The sequence below is a fragment of the Siniperca chuatsi genome, linkage group LG9 (assembly GCF_020085105.1).
Source record: "Siniperca chuatsi isolate FFG_IHB_CAS linkage group LG9, ASM2008510v1, whole genome shotgun sequence".
Taxonomy (NCBI): domain Eukaryota; kingdom Metazoa; phylum Chordata; class Actinopteri; order Centrarchiformes; family Sinipercidae; genus Siniperca; species Siniperca chuatsi.
The window spans coordinates 24,855,737-24,882,648 of NC_058050.1; the positions used below are offsets into that span (position 1 = coordinate 24,855,737).

General features: G+C 41.7%; 1 protein-coding gene across 2 annotated transcripts in view; it reads left to right on the forward strand.

The window, feature by feature from the left end:
* The window catches only part of zfpm2a (zinc finger protein, FOG family member 2a), a 116,184-nt gene that overhangs the window by 12,104 nt on the left and 77,168 nt on the right, over positions 1-26,912 (forward strand). For both annotated transcript variants that reach the window (XM_044207980.1, XM_044207979.1), the window contains exon 2: positions 20,151-20,309. In XM_044207980.1, coding sequence (XP_044063915.1) covers positions 20,151-20,309 — 159 coding nt within the window. The remainder of the gene's footprint in view (positions 1-20,150; positions 20,310-26,912) is intronic.

The window sequence follows — 26,912 nt, forward strand, 5'->3', positions numbered from 1 at the left end:
TGGAGGCGAGGTGGCACAGCTCCCCTGAGCCCCTGCCCAGTCCTTTGAAGATAAGATGGTGATACAGAGTCCCTTTCGGTACGTCGCTAACCGATGGTCTTTGTGTGACACACATGCCTCTCTCCATTGGAGCCTGCAGCTAAAACACCTATGGTCTTTACTGAAACGAATCGGCTGTATGGCCTCAGGTCAAATTAGATTATGAGTGACAAAATCCTAGATCGTATGTTTAGCATATTTCTTTTTTTTTTTGCCATTTCATGCTGATAACATAGAGTTCTGCTGTGGTTGATATTTCTATTTGATTCCCCTCCACTGAGAAGAATCACCTTCATAAATTATCCTCATACACTCGCTGCTGACTTAATTTTTTCAGTGTTCCATGGCAACGAGTTGTCATCTTAACTCTGCTGATTTCTCTGCTATCTGCGCTTTATTGCTCGTGATCATGACAGTTTTTTAAACACGTTTCTCCTCTGCATTTATAACCATATTTTGTGGCACTTGCAGGCCAATTCTCCCACTTCTGGCTCTCCACAGCAGCTTTTCACAAGAGCGCCCATCATAATCAGGCTTTTGAATTATGAACTCAATATTCCCTTTTTTTTTCTCTATCCTGTGGCTTTGGGGTTCAGATCTGTGCATAATGTCTTGTGATTGCATGGCATTATGGTGGTTTGGAAAGCCGAGTCGAGGTCCAGCCACGCATCATCTTTCCATAGACAATGTGGATCTCTGTGTCTCTCTGAGCTCATCAGGGATGGGGCGTTGATTGCTTTTTGATACCCCTCCAACGTGGATGAGGTCCTGCATACATCAGCTAATTAGAATGTACTTACAGTGTGTGTGTTTGTGTGTGACAGACCCCACACTTCTCATCAGATCCTCAGCCCAAGTGCTCTAACCACACTCACTAAAGGCTTTATCAAATTCCCGAAAAGAAAAGCTATACAGTGCTGGGCTGGGGCTTGGGCGGGCGGGTGGGGGATTGTGTGTGTGTGTGGGTTTGGATGTCAGGGAAAAATAAAACACAGAAAATGAAAAGAGAATGTATAAAGACGGGAGTTATTTCAATATTTGGGTTAAAATTCCACAAACGCACTTCATATACAACACATATAGGGAAAATCTAAAGACAGCTGTTGAGTTTAAACCATAAAAAGATGACTGTGTTTAAGAAGAAACCACCTTGCTACTGTTCCAGACCACATTCAGAAGACTCTAACATACTGGCAGCCGTGGAGTTAACTTCATCCCACTGTAGCTAATGACGGTCACTTTGCTAGAAGGTCTGAATGGATGGCACAGCAGTGGGGAGGGAAGTTGCAGCAGCTAATTAGGCAGCACAAATGAGTGAGTGGTATCATCCCATGCACCTTGATGATATTACGGTCGTGGAGCATCAGAGAGAGAGCTGGGGAAAGTTTTGCAGTTGCCTCACTGACTTTTTCTATTGCAGGGCATTTCAGCAAGGCCATATTAGTCAGGCGCACACAGCACCTAGTTTCCCTCTCACTGCCTCACACAAACACACACACACAAACTCCTGCTCACCAAATGTCCTAGCCCATGCTATGATCTGTGGAAGGTGCTGGGGCGTGTCTATATATTTCATAAAGGCATCCTATTACACCCCCATGGCTTGTAGAAAGCAGTGCACTGTGGTTTAGTCCCCAGGCAGCGGAGAATAAAGTGTAGGACGTGGCACTGGAACAGAAATCTAACTGCTGTTTCCTCAGGTAATCTTGACTTGGATCTTAATTCCAATAAAGTGTTTTTTTTTTTCACAGCATAAGCCAGATCCAAGCAAGAACACTCCACTCTGTATTTCTGCGGTCATACTTTATTGAATATCATTTCAGATAAGAGGTGTAATCCTTTGGGTGGAAGTGATGTATATTGACCAGCTCAATGATAGCGATACAGTGCATGTCTCTGATCTGAAACTGGTAAATAACTATTTGTGTCATCGGCTCAATCAAATGGCATAGAATATTGAAAACTGTCCTTATTGTTGTCAGTCTCCAAGTTTGTCAGACGCTGTCTGAATATGTAAAATGTGACTGCTGGAGACCAGAAAGATGCAGGTAGTTGGGTTTTTTTGTGCTGTGTAAAATAGCTAGTGAATGCTGCATACATGAATGGGATGGACGAAAATGCCAATCACTTAGTTCAATAATCATTCAATCTCAGCTGTCAGACTGATATATATTGATGTGCTCAGTCATGTGGTCTGCTGCTGATATGAGGTTCAGTGGTGGTAGAAGTATTCAGATCCCCCATTAAGTATTTCTCTTAAATGTCAATATAAACACTCAAAAAGTCAGCTGATCAACTTCATCGGGACTGCGTGGGTGTGGTTTGATATAATTTGATTGACAGTGGCCTGGCAACATAAGCAAACAACCCCACAACTGTCATCAGATTTGAATCCACATATTGCTAAATTCGGATTGGTGCACAGAACTGCCTGATGTCACCTTTTTCCAACTGAGCCCCGCCAACTTCAAGTCAGTGTAAACAAAGCACAGAGAAGAACACAAATACAGAAATCTCTCATGTAACAACAACTTTTTTTACTTTGGCAGAAAATGTTTATGTTGGACCCCATCATTCATAGTAACAAGTGTTTTGGGAAATTCAAAGGTTTAAAAGTAGCAATGCAACAATGTAGAAATGCTCCATTACAAAAAACACTAAAAAGTATTAACAGCAAAATATAGTTACGTATTCTAAGTCTAGCTACTTTATATTTGTTTGGGCCACCAAACACCAATGGCATATCAGTAAAACCCTATTGTCTGTTCTTTCCTCTCTAAACAGAGTGTGGTGGAGTTCAAGCAGTGAGCCAGGTCACTCAGGTCAATACGACACTGTTATAGTCTCACCTCTCAGAGTGACTGGGTTTCTTCCATCAGTAGAGAGCAGCCCTCTCTGCTCCCCCATGGTTCATTTCATCAGGGTTTGTTTTATCTTGACTGGCCAGGCCCATGACCCCTGAGCACTGATAGTCCAATAAGACTGCAAAAGAGCATCACCGGGGCGGTTGTGGAGACTGAAACAGAACTTAACTGGGCAAAGTTTCCTTCCCATTAAGTTTGTGTGTTTGTGTTTGCATGTGTGTGTGTGTGTGCGTGCGTGTGTGTGTGTGTGCATTGATTCACTGACCTGTACATGTGTGTGTTGAACTGTTTGAGAAAAAGTTCAGTTTAAAAAACTTCAAACTGAGTTTACTGGAATGGCACATGAATGGTGACAGATTTAGTATGAAATATGTATCATGAATGAAATGCAAATTCATCTTTGAAGCATTTAAAAAAAAAATATATAGACTATGCCAAAACTGCGGTAGAGCTAACACATCTAATTCTAAAACACAAGAAAGAAAGGACCGGCCGTTATGCTCAGAACTGTTCAATTTCATGAGCCTGCAGAGAGTGCCATGTTTACTTTCCTTTGCATAGAAGAAGAGAAATAAATGCTCTGGGTTCCCTGTAAAGACAAACATGAAAGGAATCACCAAGAGTTCTTTAGGCCCTTTCTCTTGTGTTGTGTGTAATGCAGCTCCTTTACTGCCTAGGTAGTCTCTGCCATCTGACTGCTGTTTGAAGTCAGCAGAAGTCGACAATATTTGCTTTTCAGCAATTCTCGCCCACTGTGTCTCTCTGTTGCGTTTGAAAGTGTGACCAGTGTGGAGTCTATCAGTTCCCTCCTTGGAAGAAATGGCTCAAATTGGGCGTTTGGTTCGTTGGTGGATTGACGATGAGGTCCTCGCAAGTGAGGACCTGCTGTTCATTGTTGTCACAGGGTGAACGTGATGGACAGCTCCGGGTGGAGGAGGAGGTGGTGGGCAGTGATGGGGAAGTTGCACAGAGAGGGTGGAGGGTGCAGGAATAGCCTCAGCTCAGACCTGCTGGGGTGTGATCTCACCAAAGCACCAAGAATGGGCCAATCTCAGTCAACCCCCCAACCCAAAAAAGTGAAAGAGGGTAAAAGAGAGGGAAAGCATCAGATAGAGGGTTTCAGAGAAAGAAAAGGGGAAAGGACCAGACCAATACAGGCAGCCCAGTTCACTAAACCGAACTCCAGCTTACCTCATTATCCTCCCTTCATTTCATTTCTTTTTAATAGGTTTGGGTAATTGTTCGATACCAGTGCCAATACACTTTTTATACCTTTTTTGAGGAATATAAACATGATTTTCTAAAAAACAATTTTTACCTAAAAAAGTCAAACCTCTCAAAAGCATCAGTGTTTAATTGTACTGTAGCTGTAAAAGAAATACTGTCTAAAGTTAGCAAATATCTTTATTTAAACAGGGAAAAATCACAAGAGGAGTACAAGACTATGAAACTGACCAAGCATTCAATGCCAACTTTCGATACTCTGTGCTACCGAAGCATTTCTGTCGGTACTCAAAAAGTACAACATTCAATGCATATTTGTATCCTTCTAACGCTTTTGCTCCTGTGCCCCTTCTCCATCCAGCACCTTCTTTGCCTTGTAACATAAAACAGTCCTGCCAAAGCAGCCCTGTGTCCTAGAAATTCCGTTTATATACAACTAATTGAATATGTTTTGAGGGAAACGTAATGCTGACTGCATTACGTTTTCTATTAACGTAATTAGGAAATGTTGTTAATTACCTTACCTGGAAAGTCATAAAAATGTTGATACTAAACTCACTAAAATCACTGACAACGTATTTCATTTGTTGTCTGTTAAAATAGGCAGTCTTGCACTACACTATCCGCTTGTAGTGACTACAGCATTATTCAACTTTTTATGGTTATGTTATTGACATTTAACCGAAAAAACAATCTTTTCCTAACCGTAACCAAAGTGCTTTTGTTACCTAAACCTAACCACAGGAGTCTGGACGCGAACCCCGCCATCTAGCTCCTCCAACTTCCTTGCAACTCCAGCACAGTACATAAATGTACTATTTCACTCACTAAAAGAAACGTTGTCTCTCAAGATAATCCAGGCAGTGATTACTTTGCCACCACAACGTAAATATGAAAACAATTTAGTAATATACAAACATCATTTCTATGAGACAGGGTTGGCCATAGAGCCCATTACATTAAGAGATGCAGCACGACCTATTCCCAGTATACTGTACTGTGTGTTTTCCTAGTTCAGCAAGCACATCTTTGTGGATTTGAGTGCTATTTCTAATGGCATTATCCAGTGGATGTGTATGAAAGCTGTTCCTTTTCTCTAGTGGAGATGCGAGTGTGGGTGGGTTAGAGGGGAGGCTGTGAGGCTGCTGAGACCCCGGCGTTATCAGCACCAGATGCAGGTTGACTTCAGACTTTCAATGGAAGGTAAAGAGAGAGAGGGGGGAAATTAATGAGAGCCATAAAGCCAGCAGGATAAATAATTAGCCAACTGGTCCTAAGATCCATCCCTTCATTTGCAGCTACAAATGAATTCTCTTTGCAAAGTTTGTTTGTCAAAACTGCAGCCTGATGCCGTTTTTTGTTGCGATTGCATGCATGTGTGCTTTTTTAAGATTCATTTGTTGGTGTTTTGCTGTGCTGTCCCTTCTTCATTTGTCATGTATATCCGAGTGACAGGTTTCTCTGTCCTGCCACCGATAATTGGCCGGACCAGTGCTTCCTCCAAATGTGTACAGCACAGACAGACTGAATAAAAGACAATTCAGCTGTCATAACGTTCTTCATAAATCATCTGGATGAGCGAGTGTCATATTTGTGTCCACATTTTTGTTTAGAATAATCAGAAGGACATAATGTTGCTTGTTTACTCGTGGCTGATGTTCTCCAGCTGAGCTTTTAGAAACAGTGTGGGCTGTAAAGCACATTGCTTTGTGCAGATACAGAACCAGACAAACAGTATTTATGTCCGACAAGTGATGCTGTTTCACTGAACTGATTGCTACTTTGCCGTGCCCTCGTCAGGATCAAAGCTAATTTTTGCTGCATTAGAGGACACTTTGTGCCAGTGTACTGTGTGTTGATCTGGAGTGTTTACATGTGGTTCACTCCCTGAGGATTTTGTATTATTGTTGTCACACTATATGGAGCACAGCCACTTGTATTGTTCTAATACTCCACCGGTAGATTTGAAAAGAGCTGAGCAATCACTGAAAGACTTACATTATCCTCCAGTCTTTGATCGCTATTCATGTGTCTGCGCAAAGTAATCTTCCCCTCTAATCTCATTCACAGATATAAATAAACAAGTAATGCTCTAAACGAGAGAGAGCACACGAGTGAACATCCAGAGGATTATGGTAATTTGTGGATAAATAGAGGTGTTTAAAAAATGTGACTTTTTATTAAGAAAGTTATTTCTTTTAAAAAATCTGTTTTCACTCCATGAACCCAGAGAACTTAATCAGCGAATTGTATTTCGCTCAATTATTCTGCATGAGTAAATGATGAAGTGAGGATCTTTCAATGTTTATTGGCTGATTTAGGCAAGAAATACTGTATTGAGCTGTTACATTTGTTGTTCAGTAAGGTATTCTCCATAAAAGTCGAATTCCCCTGGGAATTATTCAGATGATATAGACACTTCAGTATTTGCTAACAACTTATAAATAAAAGCCCAAAACACTAAATACCATCCAAATCAACGTGCCCATATTGCTGATTGATTTTTAGGACATTGCTCTTTTTTTTCTCATCTCTTCCAACTTGACATTTGGAAAGTCAGAAATCAATTATGTCTCCTTCCCAAATGAAAGGTGGAAAAAACTAGTATATGACTTTAAAGTAAGCCTAGCTCGCCTTTGACACGACACATTACAAAGGGAAAGGAAAATCACACTGCATACCTGATCCATAAAAAAAGCCTTTGAAATGGATTGCTGGGTGGAATCCAGTCTGGCACAAGTCATGGCATTGATGGCACAGCCCCTGGGCGCAGGGATACTTGGCCTGGACAAGACGGTTGCTGGGCCCGTATCAGTGGGCACTGGCCCATCCTCTGGGAGCTCCTAAGCCATGCCGTCTGAAGAAGAACTGATGGGGTTGGCAGGACATATGGGCATGCTACGGGTTTTATTTCAGTAAAAAAACAGCCCAGATGTTATCGGCTTCAGTCACCAGCACAGCAGCATCAGCATGACCGAGATGATTGGGCTTTACAGGAGAAAAAAATAACCTCCTGCAAATTAACTTCAAAACAAAAACTTTTCTTTTGTTCCATCTGCACTGTTTCTTTAGTTTTACACCGCATGTACATCCCAGGTGCTCAAATCTAATTGCAAACCACAATTTCTATCTTCCATATTGTGTTGAGGTGACAATTTGTTCCAGCTAATTGGAAATTTTGCGTTGGCCTTCCTTGCACAAAACATCAGCCTATCACAAATGACACTGATATGATAAGCATGGATTCCGCTAGCCTCCACTGTTTTTCAAGGCAGGACAGGAAGTTGACAGCTGCAACAGTTTTCAGTAATAGTTAGTTGATAACCATCCACGGGGTAATGAAACTTCCACCTTTGATGAGAAGTTGAAAAGAGTGTTTCACTGTTGGCTCGGCAGAACATTAGACATGGCTGCAGGCAGGCAGGGGCAGGCAAGGGATCGAGCTGTTTTAATAGGACTCATCCAAAGGTGACGAGAGCACTGCATGCACTGAACTGGAGGTGTGAGCCGGGGCTGCCAGTACATATCCTTTGTCTTTCATTATCTTTATTTCCTTATTATTTTAAATGGCCGGTGTGTGTTTTTTTTTTCTTCACTAGAAGCTTTTTTGATATCCATTTAGATTGGAGCTTCATTAAAAAACCTCAGACAATGGAGTGACTTCTAATTAAGAAGCGTCGCATCTGGCCCCTGGCACCCTATCCCGTTGTTCCATCTATTTTGCTGGGGAGAATTCATTTGTTTCTTAATTAAGAAAAACACCAATAGCGTGAAAAATCTGCCTATGGTACCTGAATCCTAATTAGTTAAATAGTGAGGGGAAGGGGAAAACACATTCCAGTAGCCCTAGAAATGAACTCAGAGCTGATAAAAATGAACTAACTAGCCTTGCATAAATCGAAGCTAGGGAGAAAGTGTACCATCATTATGGCTAAGACAATATGCAAACTATCTTCAAAGAAATCAAATTGCTGGAATGTTTTCATTTGCATGTATTAACCATTAACATAATGAGGAGAAGTGACATTGGACCCGGATTGTGTGTCTGTTCGGATTGATAACTCTGCTGCATCTGCAAATAGTCTCCTCTGCAAAATTATGCTAGCAGTCAAATCAGTGTTGAACTGTGGAGGGAGAGGGAGAGTGATGGAGAGAGCGAGAGAAAGACAAGACACACAGAGAGGGAGAGAGAGTAGAGAGAGTGGAGGCTTTTGCTTTTTTATCAGGGAGCTCTGTGCAAACCTGCTGCAGTGTTGAATCTGAGCCATCATCCTCTGACAGCTATCCTTAAACAGGAAGGGGCCGCGAGGCATTGTCTCTAAGGCTCTGCGGAAAGCTGCTGTGTGTGTGTGTGTGTGTGTGTGTGTGTGTGTGTGTGTGTGTGTGTGTGTGTTTGGGGCAGGAGGATGCAAGGGGATGTGCCCGTGCGGCTGCTAGCTGGAGATGGACCTTGAGTGGGCACACTTCACACTGCTCGCCTTCCCCTCCCCTTGTACATATTGGACACATGCACACACACGCCTGCACACATACTCATGCATACGTGCACCCCCACCCCCACCCCCCACCCCCCCCCCCCAAAAAAACCATACACACATGCACACATCTGAAGCTGACTTATCTGTTCCGTAAAGACTCACCATGGCCCACATTGGCGAGTTGGCAGGCAACCAGCCAAATCCACTGTGTGTTCTCCTACTGCAGGCGTCATGCAAAACACCGAACTGTCTTCAATATTCAAAATAATTTTTCCAACATGCTACTTCCCAGGATCAGCCTCTTAGGTCAAATTATTCAATTAAGTGTCTGTTTATTACTGATACCAAAGCTGGGTGGCGGTTCTACTTATCACCTTTTTTGCAGATTGGTGTTCTCGCAGAATACCACCATAAAGATTGCCTTGGCTGTAATTAAAATGGCACAGAGACAAATTTGGCACAGGGCTAAGACACGGGGAAATGAAGGAGGTAGGGGGAAATTGCAGGGGCTACAGTCTGTCATCCAATGAAAAAGTTCAGGCTATAAAGCACCAAATTATTGTCAATGCGCTACTGTACACCACAAAGGAGCAGGTATATGAAAAAAAAAATGCAACATTGTGGTGGTGGTGTTGTCAATGCGTTTGCAGAAAATGGTCAGGAAACAGGGGCTTTTCTTTGTGGCTCTGACTGAAGCAAGTAAATAGGAGTCAGTGACAGTTTGTGTGGCAGAGCGGATGCTGTTTAGACGTCCTAAACGCCAGCAGGGCTTGCAGCCATCCACAGGCCTGTGTGTTTGATGAGCTATTGGCAGGCTACGGGGACACGTGTTCCCGTGCCTCGTGGCAAACATACCTTTCACCGTCTTTGACTCCACAAGCCTGTGTGACTTCTCAGGGAAAAAATATGAAAGAAATCAAAGCGCCAATAAGCTGAGGGTGTTAAGCCAGAGAGAAAAAAAAGAAAAGAAAGACCTGAGCGACTTTGGATTTTGACAGAATCTTCATGCGCTCTCTGACAAAAATTTGCATTGTTATCACAGATAACTGGTGATGTTTTTACTTGGTTGTACATTTTTGTGAAATATGTAAAATGTAAACCGAGCCTCTAACGATTCCCTTAATGACGCGGATCTTGCTTTTTTCCTCCGAATCGCGTCTTAGCGGGCTTCTCAGTGCAGGATGTCTGATATCTGAATATTAAAAGGGAGTTTCAAGCTCATCTGCAAATGTGATTTGCACATATCACACTTCTGCAGTCGTCAAGCTGCTTCATCGCCAAGCTTCTGAGCAAAGAAGGCTGGGGAGGAGAGGGAGAAAAAAGAAAAAGAAAGATGCACATATGGGTTGCTATTGATGTATTCCATTTCTGACCTAATTTAAATCCCTGCCAAAAAGCTCATATGCATACTGTACATTTGCTAAATTACAGAGTGTAAACCTTGCCTTCTCACAGAGACAGGTGTAAACATCAATGTTGTCATAATGCACCACCAGTAAATATGATAATCGCGCCATGCTGCAATAGAGCACAAAATAATTTGGACATCATTTTGATGCCTGAGGGGCCCAGGGGAATGCCCTCCAGAACGAAGGTGGCCCATTGACATGCTATACACGCCAAGATATAATTATGGCTGCCTGTCTTTGTTCCTCCCAAGCTTCCTCTCAGTGCACTAGTAATTTGCTTGTGATATTTTGGTATTCTTTACGACTGAGTTATTCTCTGTGGACTTGAGTATTACATGGGTGTAAATGAAGATGCGAAGCTGCTCCACTGCCAAATCCCAAGTTCAGAAACTGTAAGTGTAATATCATATCAGCAAAGTTGATGCTGGTAATAATAAGTTATTTTGTAAAGCCTGATTTGAAAGTTTATGTGGGATTCTGACACATAACGACTCCTATTCCTTTCGATTTTTGGTGTCATCGCTGGCTATCTGTGTGGGACATTGCTGATAATAAGGGGCAATGCCAGAATATCTTTAGGGTATGCAATGTGTCGAGCTGCGGTTTGTTTTCATGATAATCCCCTCATTTGTAATGTTGGGATCAGCAGGTTACTGCTCTCCACTTGCCTGCCATGTCAAGACTTGGGACTGGCGAGGTGGATTGTCATTTCTGAAGCAATATTTTGACAGCGCCTTCACTTTACTCGTATGCTGCGGCTCAAAGGTCAGAGCCATGCCACTTCCATTTACTGTGTGTGAACACTCAATCCCTGAGGAGTGAAGCTCTCTACATCTCCCCCCTGCATGAGTCTCTCTCTCTGACACACACACACACACACACACATGCACGTAGTCTTTCTTTTTGCCGCTCACCATTTAACTCACTTGTTTTAGGAGATAGATGTCAAGGCTAGTCCCACACAGAGCTTTATAGTGGGTCTAAAGCTCCCAAATTGAAGGGCAATTACAACTTATAAACCTTTATAATAGAGTAAATGGAAAAAGGCAGCTCTGTTCAGTTTAGCTCACTGTGATGCCTGATTTCCCCTCCTGCTATCATTCCAATTAGTGCATCGCAAAGACAGCCACCTCTCCCTCAGTCACTGCTGTTCTCGCTTGCCTCATATCACCCACACTGCTGGGTATTTTTTTAAAACATAGTCTGGTATGATTGTTACAACTGCACAATGTGTCAATGGTGTAGCTGTCATCCATTTTCCCGTGTGCTTAGTGCCACTCCTCAGACACCGAGGCAGGTTATGTCAACCAAATAAGGCACTTGTCAGTAATACAAAAAGACATTGTTGCTGGTCCATTGTTACCTGCTCTGCCAGCTATCATATAGAAAGTGATGGAGTGACGGTGTTTTGGAGCGCGGTGCAGCTCCAGAGCCCCAGGGGTATTATGGGTGTAAATCTCCCTCACACAGTTCTGCTCCAGGCCAGGGAGAGCATCATCATTAGCCAGAGCAGATGGAGGGGCTTCAGCACTGTTTTCCTCTCTCTGCTGTCGGACTTTACTGCTGGAATCTGGTTTGATACAATGCGAGAGGATTGGAGCAACAGCCGAGCTTAGACAATGAATGATGAAATCCACATGAAATCAGATGAAAGCTACAGTACACACATAAGAAGGCAATCTGATTCATCATTTATTTGTGAAGTGATGATAGTGGAGGTTTGCTTAAGTATGTGTGTGTTCTTTTGTTTTAGTGGCAGGAAAGTATCACACAAGCTAGGCTTTGACTAATAATAAAGGCTGATGATGACGACATAGAGAGGAAGTGATTAGTCAATTGACAGTATTTTGGTAATTATTTAATAGTATTAAGTCATTTCTCAAGCAAAAATGTCAAAACATTCTTCGGTTGCAGCTTCTCAAATGTGAGGATTTGCCTTTACTTGTCTAACATTATTGTAAATTGAATATCTTTTGGTTTTGGTCAGACAAAACGAGAAATTCGAAGACGTCATCTTGGGCTCTGGGAACTTGTGATGGACAGTTTTCATTCATCATTAGTTGCAGCCCTATAAATATAAATTTGAATTGGTATCACTGATAACATAGCTACATTCTTGTGCTTATGTGTAATATGTTTGAATATAATCATTGTATGCTACAGTTTTTAATGTTTCCCCCAGATTTTTATTCTTAGTATGGCAGTTAACATCTATGAAGACACACAAACTAATCAAGTTTTTTTAGAGCAAGCTGCTTTTTATGTCACAAGCCTCCCTCTATATTCAATAGTATGTAAAACTTTACAAATTTATGACAAAATCAGTAAAATTAATAAATAAAATTGCAGTTTTTCTAGAGATTTCTACACTGGACTAGAGCACATGACCAATATCGGATATTTCATAAAAAGCCAATATCAGCCTGATATAACAGTTTAAACCTGAACAGGTCATCAGTGCAATCATTTATCAATGAGGAGTATTTATCTCCAGCAGCCACTAGCTCCCCATTGATGTAGCAGTATTTCACAGTGTGCTAGAGGCCTGCTATCCAGGGAGCAGGGAGTGTGTGTGTGTGCTGTCTGAAGCACTGGCAGAATCCTAATCTTCCAACAAGAAGCTTCACATGGCCAGATCAAGAAATGGGGGGTGGGGGGGAGAGGAAAAAAAAGCCCATCTCGGTCTGTGTTTTAAAGGACAGTGCTTTGAATGTCATTTGACAATTTCCTTTTAATTAGAACTAATTTACAGAAAGATGCCCACCAGCTAATCTTTACAGGATAATTAACTTCTATTTTCTTTACTTTTAATTAAAAAGTGGAAAAGATTTAGCTGATCCATAAAGAATTGTTCTTTTGAAATGTTCATCAGACTTCACACTTCTTTTGGCATTGGTAATATTTAGATCCTATCTGCTGCTCACAGTCTCCACTGAGTTCTTGCAATGATTTTCTCCCCCTTATCCGAGGTATTAAGAAGTGGAACTATCAATAGTAGAAATAGGAACCAGAGGAAAATTAGAATTGAATTAATGAAGAATTTATTGCAAAAGGAACCCCCCATCCTTCATAATACTGGAATGAAATTGACATCTTAGATATATCCATTTCATAGAAATTCCTTGATGGGAAAATATTGTTTTATCTACATTATTTGATACGGTAATCATTTTTCTTTTTCTGGGGGCTCCCCATTTAATTCTTTGAAATGATGCTCGACTAAAAGCTAATTGTTGCAGAGGCAGTTTTAGCGTTTACAATATTACTATTTCAGCCCCCACACACTGGCAGACCACTGAATGTTATGAATATGATGCTTTTCAGGTTAAACAGCAGCATCTTATTAAGCACTTAAGACACAGTGAAGTGCCTGGTGCCACTACAGGATGAAAACTCTCTCAGCCTCATCAGAGCTGGTCGAGAAAAGTATTTTCTTGCCACTGTTAGCACCTTCCAACAGACTTTACTTAGTGGAGATAAAGTGAGCCAATATGAGGTGAGCGTGCAGTAGACAGAGCCTCCACTCGTCTGCAGACGAGCCAATGGCTGAAGATGGATGCCCCCACTTAACCATGATAGCTCCCTGGAGGAGCCTCAGTCAATGGCTTCATTAAAAGTGAGCGTTCTAGTGAAAAGCTCGCTTATAAACCAGTAATTAAGACCACACATATTTTACCTGCTTTGTTTCAGCTGTCACATTCGGTGTACAGGCACATGGTTAACTTTTATTTTCTTATAAGTAACAGAATGACACTAATAAATCATTCCGCCAGAGGAGAGGCAAGTGTGTAAAAGGAAGGACTTGAGGATGCTTAAATACAGCAGACTGGCCATTTATACAACATTTTAATCTGTTCGTTGCCCCTGCAAAGCAAACGTTACCCTGCAAGAGAGGCATTAGCTAAGCCCATATTAGTTGGAGGACAAGCTTTGTGACTTTTATGGACCAAACGTTGTACTAGTGTCCACTTGGACGTGTGTGTGTTTTTGTGTGTGTGTGTGTGTGTGTGTCTGAAAACTCTAGAGATGCAAGTAGAGGCAGTAGAGTGAAGCAGGACCCAGCTAACTCCACAGAGAAACTGGCTGGCATCTGCTGAAGCCCTCGGGCACGCTCAGAGGTGCCTCCAGCATTTTAATGGCATAGTCAAATGCCAGCATGTTTTCATGCCATTCCAATTCAAATTCATTGGATAAAGAAGTAAGAGCATGTTATTCCCCTTCAACAGTCCAGACAGAAACACTGGGCGCAACAACACAGAACTTAGCAACTCTGCAAACATGCTGGAATCCAACGTTGTGTCTGATTGGAATAAGATACTTGACTAGAATTATGTTAACAGTATTTGAGAAATGAGAAATATTAACTAAAATATATGTCTGTCTTTGAGAAATAATAATATTCAGCATCTGGGTAACACTTTCACAAGCTGTGATGAAGAATACGGAGACAGTGATATTGACAGTGATACTTTTTCCCAGCCGATGGGTGTGTCTCAGTCTTACTGCATGAAGCATAAATGTACAGTAACGTAAACTTAGTGGGCCATCTAAATGCATGATGTCATCAGATTGCATTTAGATGCCTTGTCATCTCTAGCGCTGCAGCCTCACAGAAGAGTGTGTGTGTTCATATGAGTGTGTGTGTGTGTTTTACAAGGATGTGAATACATTTATTCATCCCCCCCCCGATGAACCCGCCCTCCCTCCTTTTCACCGCAATTTCCAGACGAGCGTTGGTGCTGAGTTTTCAAGCAGTTTGTTGACTGTTGATTGTAAGTGCCCAAATTTAGGAAGGCAGCCATTTCTAATCACGAGAATTACATTGCTTAGCAACCGGAAAATCAAGTTAAACAATACCATTGCTTATTCTTGGTCACAGACTGCAGCTCTGAGAACACATCAGTCTCCACTGAAGCTGTTCCACGCTCCTCCCAGCACACACGCACACACAAGCAGCCATTCACAGACAATATACAAATGGTAATTTACTTCTGACTTGTGTTACAGCATTAGCTCCACATTTAGTTTGATCACAGTGTACAACTTGGAAAAAGACCTTTTTTTTTTTTTGGTAACATTTACGCAGTATGAAAAAAGATGTTTGAAATGAAAAATTCCTTTGAGGGTTCCTGTAGCATATTAAGCTATTAAGGGTTGCGTAAATGGTATCTATTTCATTACAGTGATCAAGGATTAAATTAGAGGCTTGAGCCCTGTAACATATACACTAAGTCTCTTCCAAGGCTGAGGGAGCCCTCTGCTTCCCAAAGGTCATTAGAGCTGAGGAGAAAGTATGGCCCCCAGTCTCTTCTTCCCTCTCTCCACTTTCTCCTCCTTCTCTTTCTCTTCTCTCTCAGCCTTCCCAACCCTTCGTGCCAGATGAGACAAAATTGTTTTTTCTATTTTCACACTTTGCTGTCAGAGAGCGAGTGTTTATCCATTTTTTTCCTCCAGCTGTGGAGGTAAACATGTGAATGTGTGTCTAAGCCTACCTGGCTCACAGCGTACAGCTACTTGCAACTTGAGACAAAGTCTATATTTCCTCCCCCGCAGAAGTTTGAAGAGTGCTGCGGAGTATGTGTGTGTTCACCTGGAAGTGAGGAAGGCCCAGTATCAGTGTTGGCACAAAGGGCCAGTCACAGGGAGCGGAGTTGGCAGAGGTTGAGCCGTGTGGCCCTGTTGGATTTTAGGGCTGCATTATGCATTCATGTTTAGTCTCAGGTGCTACGTTTTATCCCCAGGCCAGCTTGGACACATTTTCAATGGACCTTTTGGATGAAAAACTGTATAGGTGGGAGCAAAAATGATTTCCATGCTTATAGAGATCTGCCGCTTTGTTCTGTCAGATTCAATTACCTCACCTCTAATTAGGGAGCTATAGAGGAGGCTGGGTTTGTGATCCACACATCACACTGTGGAGCCTGCTGATAATGTGAGGTATCGCTATCACAGCCCGGCCACAAGCTCCCCACATTGCGGACGGCAGAAAAAGCATGCCATGAAATTACCAGTCACTCATACAGTTTTGCACATACACACATATTTGCTGAGAGCTCTTCTTTTTTTTTTTTAAGTGTGAGTTTCCGAGGCAAGGTTGGCACATCTGTGTGTTTTTTTCCATTTTCTGTTTTAGTCCACTGAGGCACAGACTCATGTACAGAGTGTTTTCCTGAAAGATATGCTCATTCCGCCACCTCTGTTCGTACTCTTCCTTGCTTCCCTTCCTCTGTGACTCATTAATCCTCTGTCCATCATATGGTCTCAGAGTATCACCCCATTTTATAGACTCAGTTGGGGCATTACCATATCCCTCTCCGGAGCTCCACTCCGCATGGCCGATCCCTATCAGACAGAGGCCACGCCATGAACAAAAGAGCCACTGTGATCAAGCCTGCATTCAGCTACCAATGTCTCTATTAGCATTGGCTGCTCCTGCCTGCTGCTCCTGCTGCATGACTGTTTGAACAGGGCTGAGATTTCTCTCTCTAGTCAGCAGAGGAAGAGTCTGATGAATGCGGATGATACAGTTCAGGGCGGAGGGTGTGGATGACAGGGCTGTGGGAGTGCAGGGATACCTGGACACTGACCCTGATTGAGAGGAAGTTCAGACAGGGTGCAGTTTCCTAAAACATCCTCTTAAAACTGAGTCGATATGAGTCTTTGTGCTGGGATGATTTTAGCAAACCAAGCCTTTCTCTAGAAAGTAAAGCTCATGAATTAGCACTTGAAAGTCTGACCAGAAGAGCTGTCAGACACAAGAGTAGAGATGATTATTTTAGGACTGCAACTAATAATTATTCTCTTCATTAATCTAATGATTATTTCTCTGATTAATTGATTCATTGTTTAGTCGAGTGGTTCCCAACCTTTTGGGCTTGTGACGCCTTGTGAGGTAAAGTCTCATCAAACTCATCACATGTTATGGCCTCTCAGATTGTTTAATCTGAAGGACTTTTAGAGACCTAAAAGGGTTAAAGTATCCAGAATTTCACAAGAAAAAAGAAAAAATCAGAGAAAAGTCATATTTTTTAACATGACTGAAACATTTCTATTCATTATTTATTTAATATTATTCATTAATTATTCTTATACCCATATCATCGTGTGACCGCCTCAGATTTATTTGGGATCCCTTGGGGTTCCAAGTTGGGAACCACCGATTCAGTGATGGGCAAATGAAGCACAAAAAAAATGCCCATCACAAGTTCTGAGAGCACAAGGTAACATCTTTAAATTGTGTGTTTTGTCTGACCAAATGTCCAAAACCCAACTTCAACTTAAAATGACATAAAACAGAGAAAAGCAGCAAATAATGACATTTGAGAGGCTGAGATCACTGAATGTTTGGCATTTCTGCTGTATAAGTGGCATTATTTTGATCAATTAATTATCATGGTTGATTAACTTTTTGTTGATTGGCTAATGAATTCAACACTAAATTATTTTGTTTTTGAGTGGTATTGAAAATCACTCATTTGTTCCAAAATGGGGTTTTATAAATGGGATTTTTGAAAGCTTAAATACATATTTCAAACTTCAAAAGAGCCGCCATTTAATGGTGACTTGTTTTTTCCTTTGTAAACAGTATAATAGACAGAATAATAAGACACCCACATGAAGCAAAGCAGGGTATCTAGATTATATTGCAAGGACAAGACAGATGCAATAAGTGAAAGACACCACATAGATTTCCAAAAGATTTCCAAGTAAGCAGTGTTTCTTCTGTGTTTAAATCTGGCTGTGTTGTTTTCTGTGGCGGCGTGAAATGCAGACACTCTCTCCACTGTGTCATTGGCCATCTGAACTCCAGAGGAGGCTTGATAAGAGGGTGAAGCAGCAGACATTCCTCCAGCCCAATTCGTCAGCAGACCCTATAGAAATGCACCAACAAGCGTGGGTCACACAGTGAATGTGACAGGATTTTAAACAGTACACAACTAAATATAGCAGGAACGCCACTATCAGAAAATGAGTTAGGAGTGTGGTGCTAGTCGTTTAGAAAGTCATTATTCTTATCATTGCTGTCTCTGAAATAATTTCAGGTCTCTCCATGCAATGAATACTGTATAATAAACTAAACACGTGAGAATGCGCACAAACTTTGGTAATCTACGCAGTCCCCAAGAAGTAGCCATCAGACCCCCTCTAATGTCTCTGACTGGGTGGAGTATTTCATTTTTCCATATTCAGTAAGGCCTCCAGTATCTCTATCAGTTTGAAAATGCTCCATTTAGTTACTATCTGTTAGAGTGGGGAAGTGAGATGCCCTCATTCTAAGTCTATTAAACCTCAATTCTATCTCATCTTATCTACCTAATCTTTGTGTCTTATTGACCATGAAGTTTATCTTTAATCTCCCTTTACCCTTATTATCACACAACACTGTAGGTCTATTTTCTATGGTGCAATAGCGCTGCTGTATTTTCTGGCGACAGAGGAAGAATCGTTTAGTTGTACACACAGTTCTTATTCAGCTGTGTAATGGAATGTGTACAGAGTGTGTATAGAAATGTATTTCTCCGCTTTCTTTCACACTGTCTTCAATTGCCTTGGCAGGAGCTTTTAACGCCAGTCATACAATCTCCCCTTGATACTGCGATATTTATCTCTCAGTATCATCTTAAGCGATGGTAGACTCATCGAGTCACTTCACGCCTCACTTCACTCCTCAGCGAATCAGCAGAAGGCATCAGATAAGATCATAAAACTGTATCCTAATTTAAAAGCAGCACTCTGCCTCTGCAGTGTCTATTAGAGATCTGTGTGCTAATTCTTTTCATGTCCGGGGCTCCTGCAGATGTAGGCTTCTACAAAGGAGTAATTTATAAGACTAATGAAAAGAGCAAGCAGTTTGTGGACATCAGGGGGGTCTTTTATGAGGCTCGGTGCAGGAAGAAAGAGAAACAGGAGAGGCACACCAGCCCCACTTTCTGAACTGAAATTATTGCTTTAATAAAGCTGAGGGGCTCACTCCCACTACAATAGAACAAACACATTGAAAGGTGTCAAGAGGATATCAGTGCGCTCTGTTTGAGCTCCAGGATGATGCACAAGAGGCTGCAACATAGCTCATGTGAGACAGGCAGAAACGGAAACAGCATCCACATCTAGCAGGCAGTGATGCTGCAGCACTTTTGATATGATTATTCAGTTTAAACACAGTTCGAGAAGGAGATTTTTTTTTTTTTTTTTTTATGAAGATGACGCAGGTTTCTTGCTTGGAGTGTATTATTTCAGATATAAACTAACCTTAAACTTGAAGTGCTCCATCACTTCTTTGCTATGGTAATTCATGTGCAGACATTGGAGACATGTTTGGTGGGAAGGAGAGGTGTGCAAGATGCACATTATCTTAATAACATTCAAATGTCAGGTGAGATGTTTTTCAGAGCTAATACAATTCAGGTAGCAGTACAGTAATTCCATCAACGCCCTTGATTGAAGCAAAATGGTAATATGCAAATACCAAAAGAGATGTACAGCTACAAGCAAAACTCTAAAATCATTTAGATTTAAAGAAATAATATTGCACAGAGGGGGGAAAACATTAATCACACGGAAAAGTGTCTCCTTTAAGATTGCACTGGTGTATTACCCGGAGGCGTGGAATGTAAATGGAAAATCAACATTGTACCCTGTGATAAGGCTAACAAATTAATAAAAGTATTTTCTTTCCTCCTCCCATGCTGATGCCTGTATAAAAAGTCTGGAAAAGAACTTTTTTTTCTCTTCCCCCCGTCTATGTGAGGTTTTGTTTTGCAGGTAGCGGGATTAAAATCAACGCTCACCTTGGCTGCATGTCAGCTTGTTTTTCAGAAAGCGCAGTCTCAAAAGGACTTTTTCAATAGCTACAATGGAAGGACCTTTGTTAAATATTATGGTAAAACAATATTCTTTATTACATGGCCTTATCTTTGTCTATACTGAAAGTCTGAACATAGACAGCAAAGACAGTACAGTGCTGTGCTGCGCACTGAGTTGCATCTGCATTTGTAGTATCTCAACAAAAGAAACAAGGAGAGGCAGAAGGGTTTTTTTTTTTGAGAGCCTGAAGGATGTGATGAAACTGCTGAACATCTCCCGTGTGTGTGTGTGTGTGTGTGTGTGTGTGTGTGTGTGTGTGTGTGTTCCCTCAGGTCCTCTGGAGGATGGCCTGGAGGAAGAGGAGGAGGAGTGCGTCTCCGAGGAGAACGAGCTCTTGGCCAAAGACGAGTTCTCGGTGGAAGAGAACTTCTCCGCTGAGTTTGAGACTGAGAACATGAGCTGTGAAGACATGGAGTACTTCTGCAACAAAGGTGAGAATCATTTACTTATTCTAAACCAAAACTCCAAAAGCCGTTCTTCACAAGCAGTGTACAGTGCTCTTTTTAATACCTAATATGAGACAATATGTTTAAGCCACCCTTGTGCCAAGCATCAAAAATAAGTTAAACTCCTGCCAATGGCGTCTAATAAAATTCCTCAACATGTTCAAATCAAACCTGGCAGAACTTGTATCTGTATGAGAATTTCTCCCGCATCACTGCCGAGAAATGAAACTATCCATTTTCATATTTGATCCCAGCAATCCACCCAAGAGCAGTGGTTTGATCTGAGCGAGAGATGGCATCGGCCACACTGGCTCTCCCTCTGTGATAGTGCTGTGAAGGTGTGCTACGGTACACCAATGCACTGGAGAGCGTAGCACTTCGCTTTGAGCCGGCGCTAAAGCTCTGTGAACACTCAGCAGCACCTGCTACTGCTCGGAGGTCCAGCACTATAAAGCGCCTTAGCATCGCCAAATGCGCCCGAGCTCTCTTTGAACTCCAATTCAATTAGATTGCTTCTTTGTATGTTTGTTTCATTTCGGTCACACCTTGCCATCACAGGAGCTAATTTGTGGTCTGCTCCAGGTTACAGTGTGAAGATGACAGACTTGTCCCGCCTCCCTCCCCCTAACTCCCCCACCCCCACCGCTACCTACCCCCCGGTCGCATGGCTTTCACTACCCCAGGTGTCCCCACTCTTACTGGCACACGGATGCCATAAATTTGACTTTTTAATGAAGAACCAATGCTTTGAATGTCTGCCTCTTCCTTCTCCTTTCAAAGGAAAAATTGTTTAGAATTATTTCTTCACACTTCTAAACTGATGTGCCTCGTGGGATTACATTATTGAAGAAAAATGAATCTTTCATGTTTCAGGTAGGCTATGCCCCAGTAATCGTATCAATAATGTTTTCCTTTTGTTCTCCGGGAAAAGTTGAACGGCACAATTGTTCGGAAATTGCAATTACCAGTGACGCCTCGTTTGCTTTTACCCTTTGTCTCCTTCGTAATGTCTCCTTACACATACTTCAAAGTAGAATGTATGGTCTTGTAATAACCCACTAGCTATGAAATACATGGTGCAGTACACATTGGTGGCTGCAGCTAGAAAAAAAGTACAACTTCTGAAAATCTTCAAAGAACCTTGTCAGAGCTGTTTGATATTTCCATTGTTTTGGATAAAACCATGTGAGGAACTGGGCTTCAAATCTCCTTTCCATGTTTATGAATAAAGTCAACACTAAATAGTAATCCCAAATGTCAAATACTACTTTTTGGGGACACTGGTAATCTGTTCCTTGTCATACACAAGCCTTACTAGTCAGATTTTTTTTTTTTTATTATTTTGCTATCTAAGCTTACAGTAGCTAAGTCTCCCATTGCCTCCTAAGACCCAAATGACGTACTATCCAAATTTCTTTTTTCCTCATGGCAAGTTGTGTGCAATCATCAGGTGTAGCCTTTTTCCCCATGATCCCTTCTTCAATTAGATCTATTTAAAACTAATGTCGGCGTGGCTTAAATTTACCCCACTTATGTGAAACTGCAGTGAATTAAACAGGACGCAATCCTGGCGGCATTAAATGGTTTAAGTGTGTTATTCCTCGACTATAGGAGGAAAAAGAGAGCCCCCTTGATTAACTAAACCCTCTCAAATGTGATGGCGTGCTGTAATTAGCCCTGTGCGGACTTGAACGTGGGTTTTAAAGCAGCCACTCATCCCATGGCCTTTATCTTCTGCTGCTTCCCGGAGAATAAGGTCTCCCGTGTAAGGTTCCTCCACTGAGCAGTGACTCTCTGGTCTTAGCTTAGCCTTGTATCTGTGTAGTCACTCTCTGAAATGGGCTTGTCAGGGGGACCTAAAACCTCCATTAAAAGTTTCAGTCTATAATAGGTATTAAAAAGCTGTAGGAACACAAAGAGGAGTACCAATTTTCATTAACATATGAAGCACTTATTAACTTTGATCAGAGCGCGGTGAAGTAGCAAAGCCGCTTAAAGGCGCAAAGGTCAAGAAGTTGAATGCCACCAAAGACTCAGTCATTTGCCTTACCCTTGCAGAAAAGGGACTCCCCAGATAAGTGTATGGAGCACCTTGACGTCCCATCTTGGTCTGAGGCTTGGGAACCTCTAAATTTGGTGATGGTAGACCACATAACCTATTTAGTTAATGGTGTCATGGCTCTCTGTGGTTTTTGGTGCTTTCATGGATGTGATTTGTAAGATGCTGCTGGTATACAGAGGCCTGTTAGCTTTGAATTTTGCAACATAAATGTGAAATCTCACTGATGCTGAACTGTGAGTATAATGCATTTTTCAGACAAAAAGCTGAAGTGACATATCCCAATACATTTTCCTCCAAAGCCCCTGCTGTACTATATATATCAGTGGTTCCTAACCTTTTAGGCTTGTGACCCTCAACACTAACTATTATCTGCTCACTAGTTGCATATGTCTGTGGGTTGTGACCAATCCAACAACAAGAGGGATTCTTTTCATTAAAACGCTATTTACATGTCAATGCATCGATAAAAACAATCCAATAATTTCATATATATATATATATATATATATATATATATATATATAAGAATAGAACACTTTGAAACTATTACAGTTATAGTTGTAAGAACTCATCTACCCTTAAATGAATGAAGAGTCAGTGACACTCAACACAATGTTACTGAAACGACATACATGGGTGTGAAATGAAGCAGCTTGGTATAAAAGTAGAGCCCCAGAGGGAAGGAACAGTGTTTTAATAATATACATGGAATTAGAGGGGGTCTGCCTACCTATCGAGAGCTCTGTGAGAGAAAAAAAGCCACATATCCAAAGAAATAACCTTGGCTTTTCCTGCGATTCAAACAGAATCTTACCTCAAACAACTTCTCCTGCTCGGTCAATTTCACATTTATGGAGCTCTGCTTGTGAAGAGCCCACAGTTGAACATGCTGACTTCACAGCAAAGATTTATACTCTATTGACACACCTGGCTCCATAATTGTAAGAAAGATACCTCTTTTATATACACTGAGTGGCATCTTTTTTTACTGAAATTGTGAAATTTCACCTTGCTGTTTTACCCCCTCTTTTATTGTTGTCTATCTGTGAAGTCCAGCACAGGGTGTTGCCTCAAGCTGTTCCCTTTGTGCGTTCCAAGTGTTGTCTGATGACAAATGACTTCCTTAGTTAGCTCTGACAGTAAATTAACATGTAATTTCATGTGTCTCATTTCCTCAATGTGAAACACTTTTTTGTGAAGAGATATTACATGATTTTTTTCAGCACAAACTACCTGATTCTGATGCTTTTGAGTGTTTATGTGTCAGGATATATCAAGCACAACTAAATTTGAACATTTTGCACTCTTCTGCACCGTTCTCCACAAATTACACAAATTACAATGTGGGCAGAAACATTTTGTCACATTGGAAGTGAAGAGTGAAAGCTCAGGACTGCATACACAGGCCTTAACATAGCAAATAACAAACCCACCTTGACCCTTCAAATAACCTCTCAGTGAGTAATTTGACTTGCAGCGGTCAGAGACATAAAGTAACAAACAGAAAGTGGCAGAATTAATTATGCCACTCTTTGTGTAACACAGAAGTAATCAGAATCTCCAGCAACACAGGAGGAAGATCTCCTAGGCGCTTTCGCCACAGCTGCCAGTGCCCAGAATGGTAAATGTGGAATTTTAATGCACAGTTGATGCTGGAGAATATGGAGAAATGCTAATTTGTGGTGCGATAAGATGAATCGAGTCATCCCTTTAGCCCCATTTGACTCAGTGGAGGAAATTAATCATTAATGTTTGTTAAGTATGACAATCTAACTGGGCCAGATCTACATGCTCAGAGACTGAGGCAGAGCGAGATAAAGACCCAGGCTGCAGACAGGGAGGAAAACTGCCAGATTCTGTAATGATGGGAATTTATTGGCATTTAAAGAGACAGTGGCAAGGCATTTCACTAATAGCCTCCCTCCATTGGAGTGCTCTGCCTGCCACAAATTGCATGCAATTCAAACCTATTTTTCAGATAGCAGAGAAGTCTTACAGCTATGCTTGACTTTGGTGAAAGAGGTGGCTTCCTGGAATTGACTTTATCTGTTGCAGCATAATCTGCATCAACAACCGAATATGCAATATCAACTGACTAGCACTACCACTGCTGGGGGGATAGCGGGCACCCCCCCCCTAATATTGCGTTCTGAAAATCATTGCCAAGCTCCAATACTAGCAAGATTGTGATGGGTTTAGAAAAGTGGCAGTGGGTTAAAGTCATTGAGCCTAAAATTCAGTAACATATAGAACTGTGCAATCCCATATGAAGACGTAAAAATACTTATACTCCATTTTGCAGAAATTGCGACCTGTCTCTAGACTCAGTGGTCAGGATTAGAGCACTCTGAGCTCCTTAAAGTCTCAAACGAGAGATTGATATTTTCAAGGGCTTCCTTGGCAGAGACAATGCTAAAGAGGAGAGAAAAAGCCAATATGACTTTGTTGCTACCTTGCTCCAGGAATTGTGTCTGTAAATCGCCTATAAGCTTATTGACCTGAATGCATAGCACGCTGCGTGTGACTGCGATTTGGCTAGAGAGCTGTCCTTTGATAGAGAAGCGATAGGGCTGATTTTAACAGCTCACTGGCTCCTCTTGCATGCCCGCCAACCCTGCACTCAGCAGGCCGCCTCGCCTCCCCAGCCCTCCCCGTCCCTTCTGTTCTGTTCAGCCTTCTCTCACTCAACCTTAAGTATCTCCATTTGATTGCGCAGGGAAAGGAACCTAAGCCAGATGTAAATTATGATCTAGGCGATAATGTAGAGGATGATCATTGACAATCTGTCTCCCTTGATAAGGCAGCAGTGGGTTTCAATTCAAATGATGAAACAAGGCAGAGTCTCTATTACTTATAGTGGACCTCTGTGAAGGAAATGGAGCACCTCAATCAATCTATTTCTATATCAAAAAGGTCAAAATTCTTATGTCATTTAAAACCATAAAAATGGGTCTCAATATTCGTCTGCATTCCAGGTTTTATCAAACCGTACTGTAAGCAAAGGAGTGCTGCTCCAGCACTTCTTCCTCTGCTGTGCTTTTTCCTTGTGACATTTGTGCAGGAAACTTCATCAAAGCCCTGTGACATTGTTCCCTGTGAGGTTGCCTGGGCGATTGTGTTTAAAATGCATTGCAAACTGTGTTAGATAGAAGGCAGAAAATCCTTAATCACTGCTTAATTAAGGAATCATCTTGTAGCTTCATTTCCCGGGCTGTAATTAAACACTTCCAATACGTTTCGTTACAGGGCTTAACATGTTCGCCTGAGATCAAGGTAGTGCCTTTAATGTTATCTCGCCAGCTTTTTTTAAACTCCGCTCCATTGGAAGGAACTGTTGATATGCGCCTTTGTTATCCTCATCATAATACAACCTAGTATGCTAAAGAGGTTCTCCGGGCCCAACAATAAATAGTGGGGGAATTTAGTTGAGTGGGCTCCCTGATAATATACTGGGAGAGGGAAGGAGTGGGGGGAGAAATCGCCAGCCCAAGCAGACACTTGCATAAGCAAAACTGGGTCATAATGACCTCATGTACTGTAAGTAGGACATTTCTGCAGACTTCCCTTCAGTATCCCTTTTTACTTCATATACATCTCCTCTTTTAGTGTGCGGCAGAAAACTGACATCCTTTTGGCAATGTTTGCTACCTTCTTTGAAGTGAGCCATGTCAAAAAAAGCTAAACAAGCATGGTGTGTGTGCTTGATCAGGAGATTAACCTAACTGAGGACGGACGGCGCTGGAGTGAAGTAGTGTGTGTCCCGTGGCAGTTGTCACTGGAAATGTGATAACTAACACTTTGAAATGCTTTTTGGAAGCTGTGGGGGGAAAATCAGATACAGATGTGGTAAACAACCATATGACAACAACATGTATGTATGTATGTCCTGTCATATTTGGTGAGAGGTATTATTTTATTACATGGTGTGTAAGCCACATCTTAACTATTGTTTTTGTCATCCTAATATATTCACATTTAAATCTACACATTCATCCCTTTTTTCCTTGTTGAGTGTATGAAGTGTAGTAATCCATTGTAGTAATCCAGGCCTGTCCTTGACCGTTCACTATTGGGTTTAAAACATCAAAGGGATGAAAACGATATGGTGACAAAAGTGAGAGAAATGTTCCTCCACAAACTATCACCTACCACTACATCCCCCGAGCAGGTTTGCTCTTACTTGCCCAAGTTTGGAGAGACACTGCAACCACTGCGTCAACCACATTGGATTTTTTCAGAGAACCACACTAGGGGCACCTACTAAGCATTGATTTATGTGCCTATAAACTTTGAGTACAAACTGTGCTTACTGTAGACATGCAAAGATAGATTTTCTTACAGCAAGTACATCTAAGAGCGTTCCCGTCAGTGTTAACGCTGCACACTTAGAGGTGGAGTCTGTTTAACAAGGTCTTTAAGCACTTACACCTTGGAGAGAGATACCCAAATATCCCTTAGCATGGTCTGTGTGAGCCCTGAGACTGTAAATCAGCCCTACATCCTATAACACACATTCTAGCCAGCTC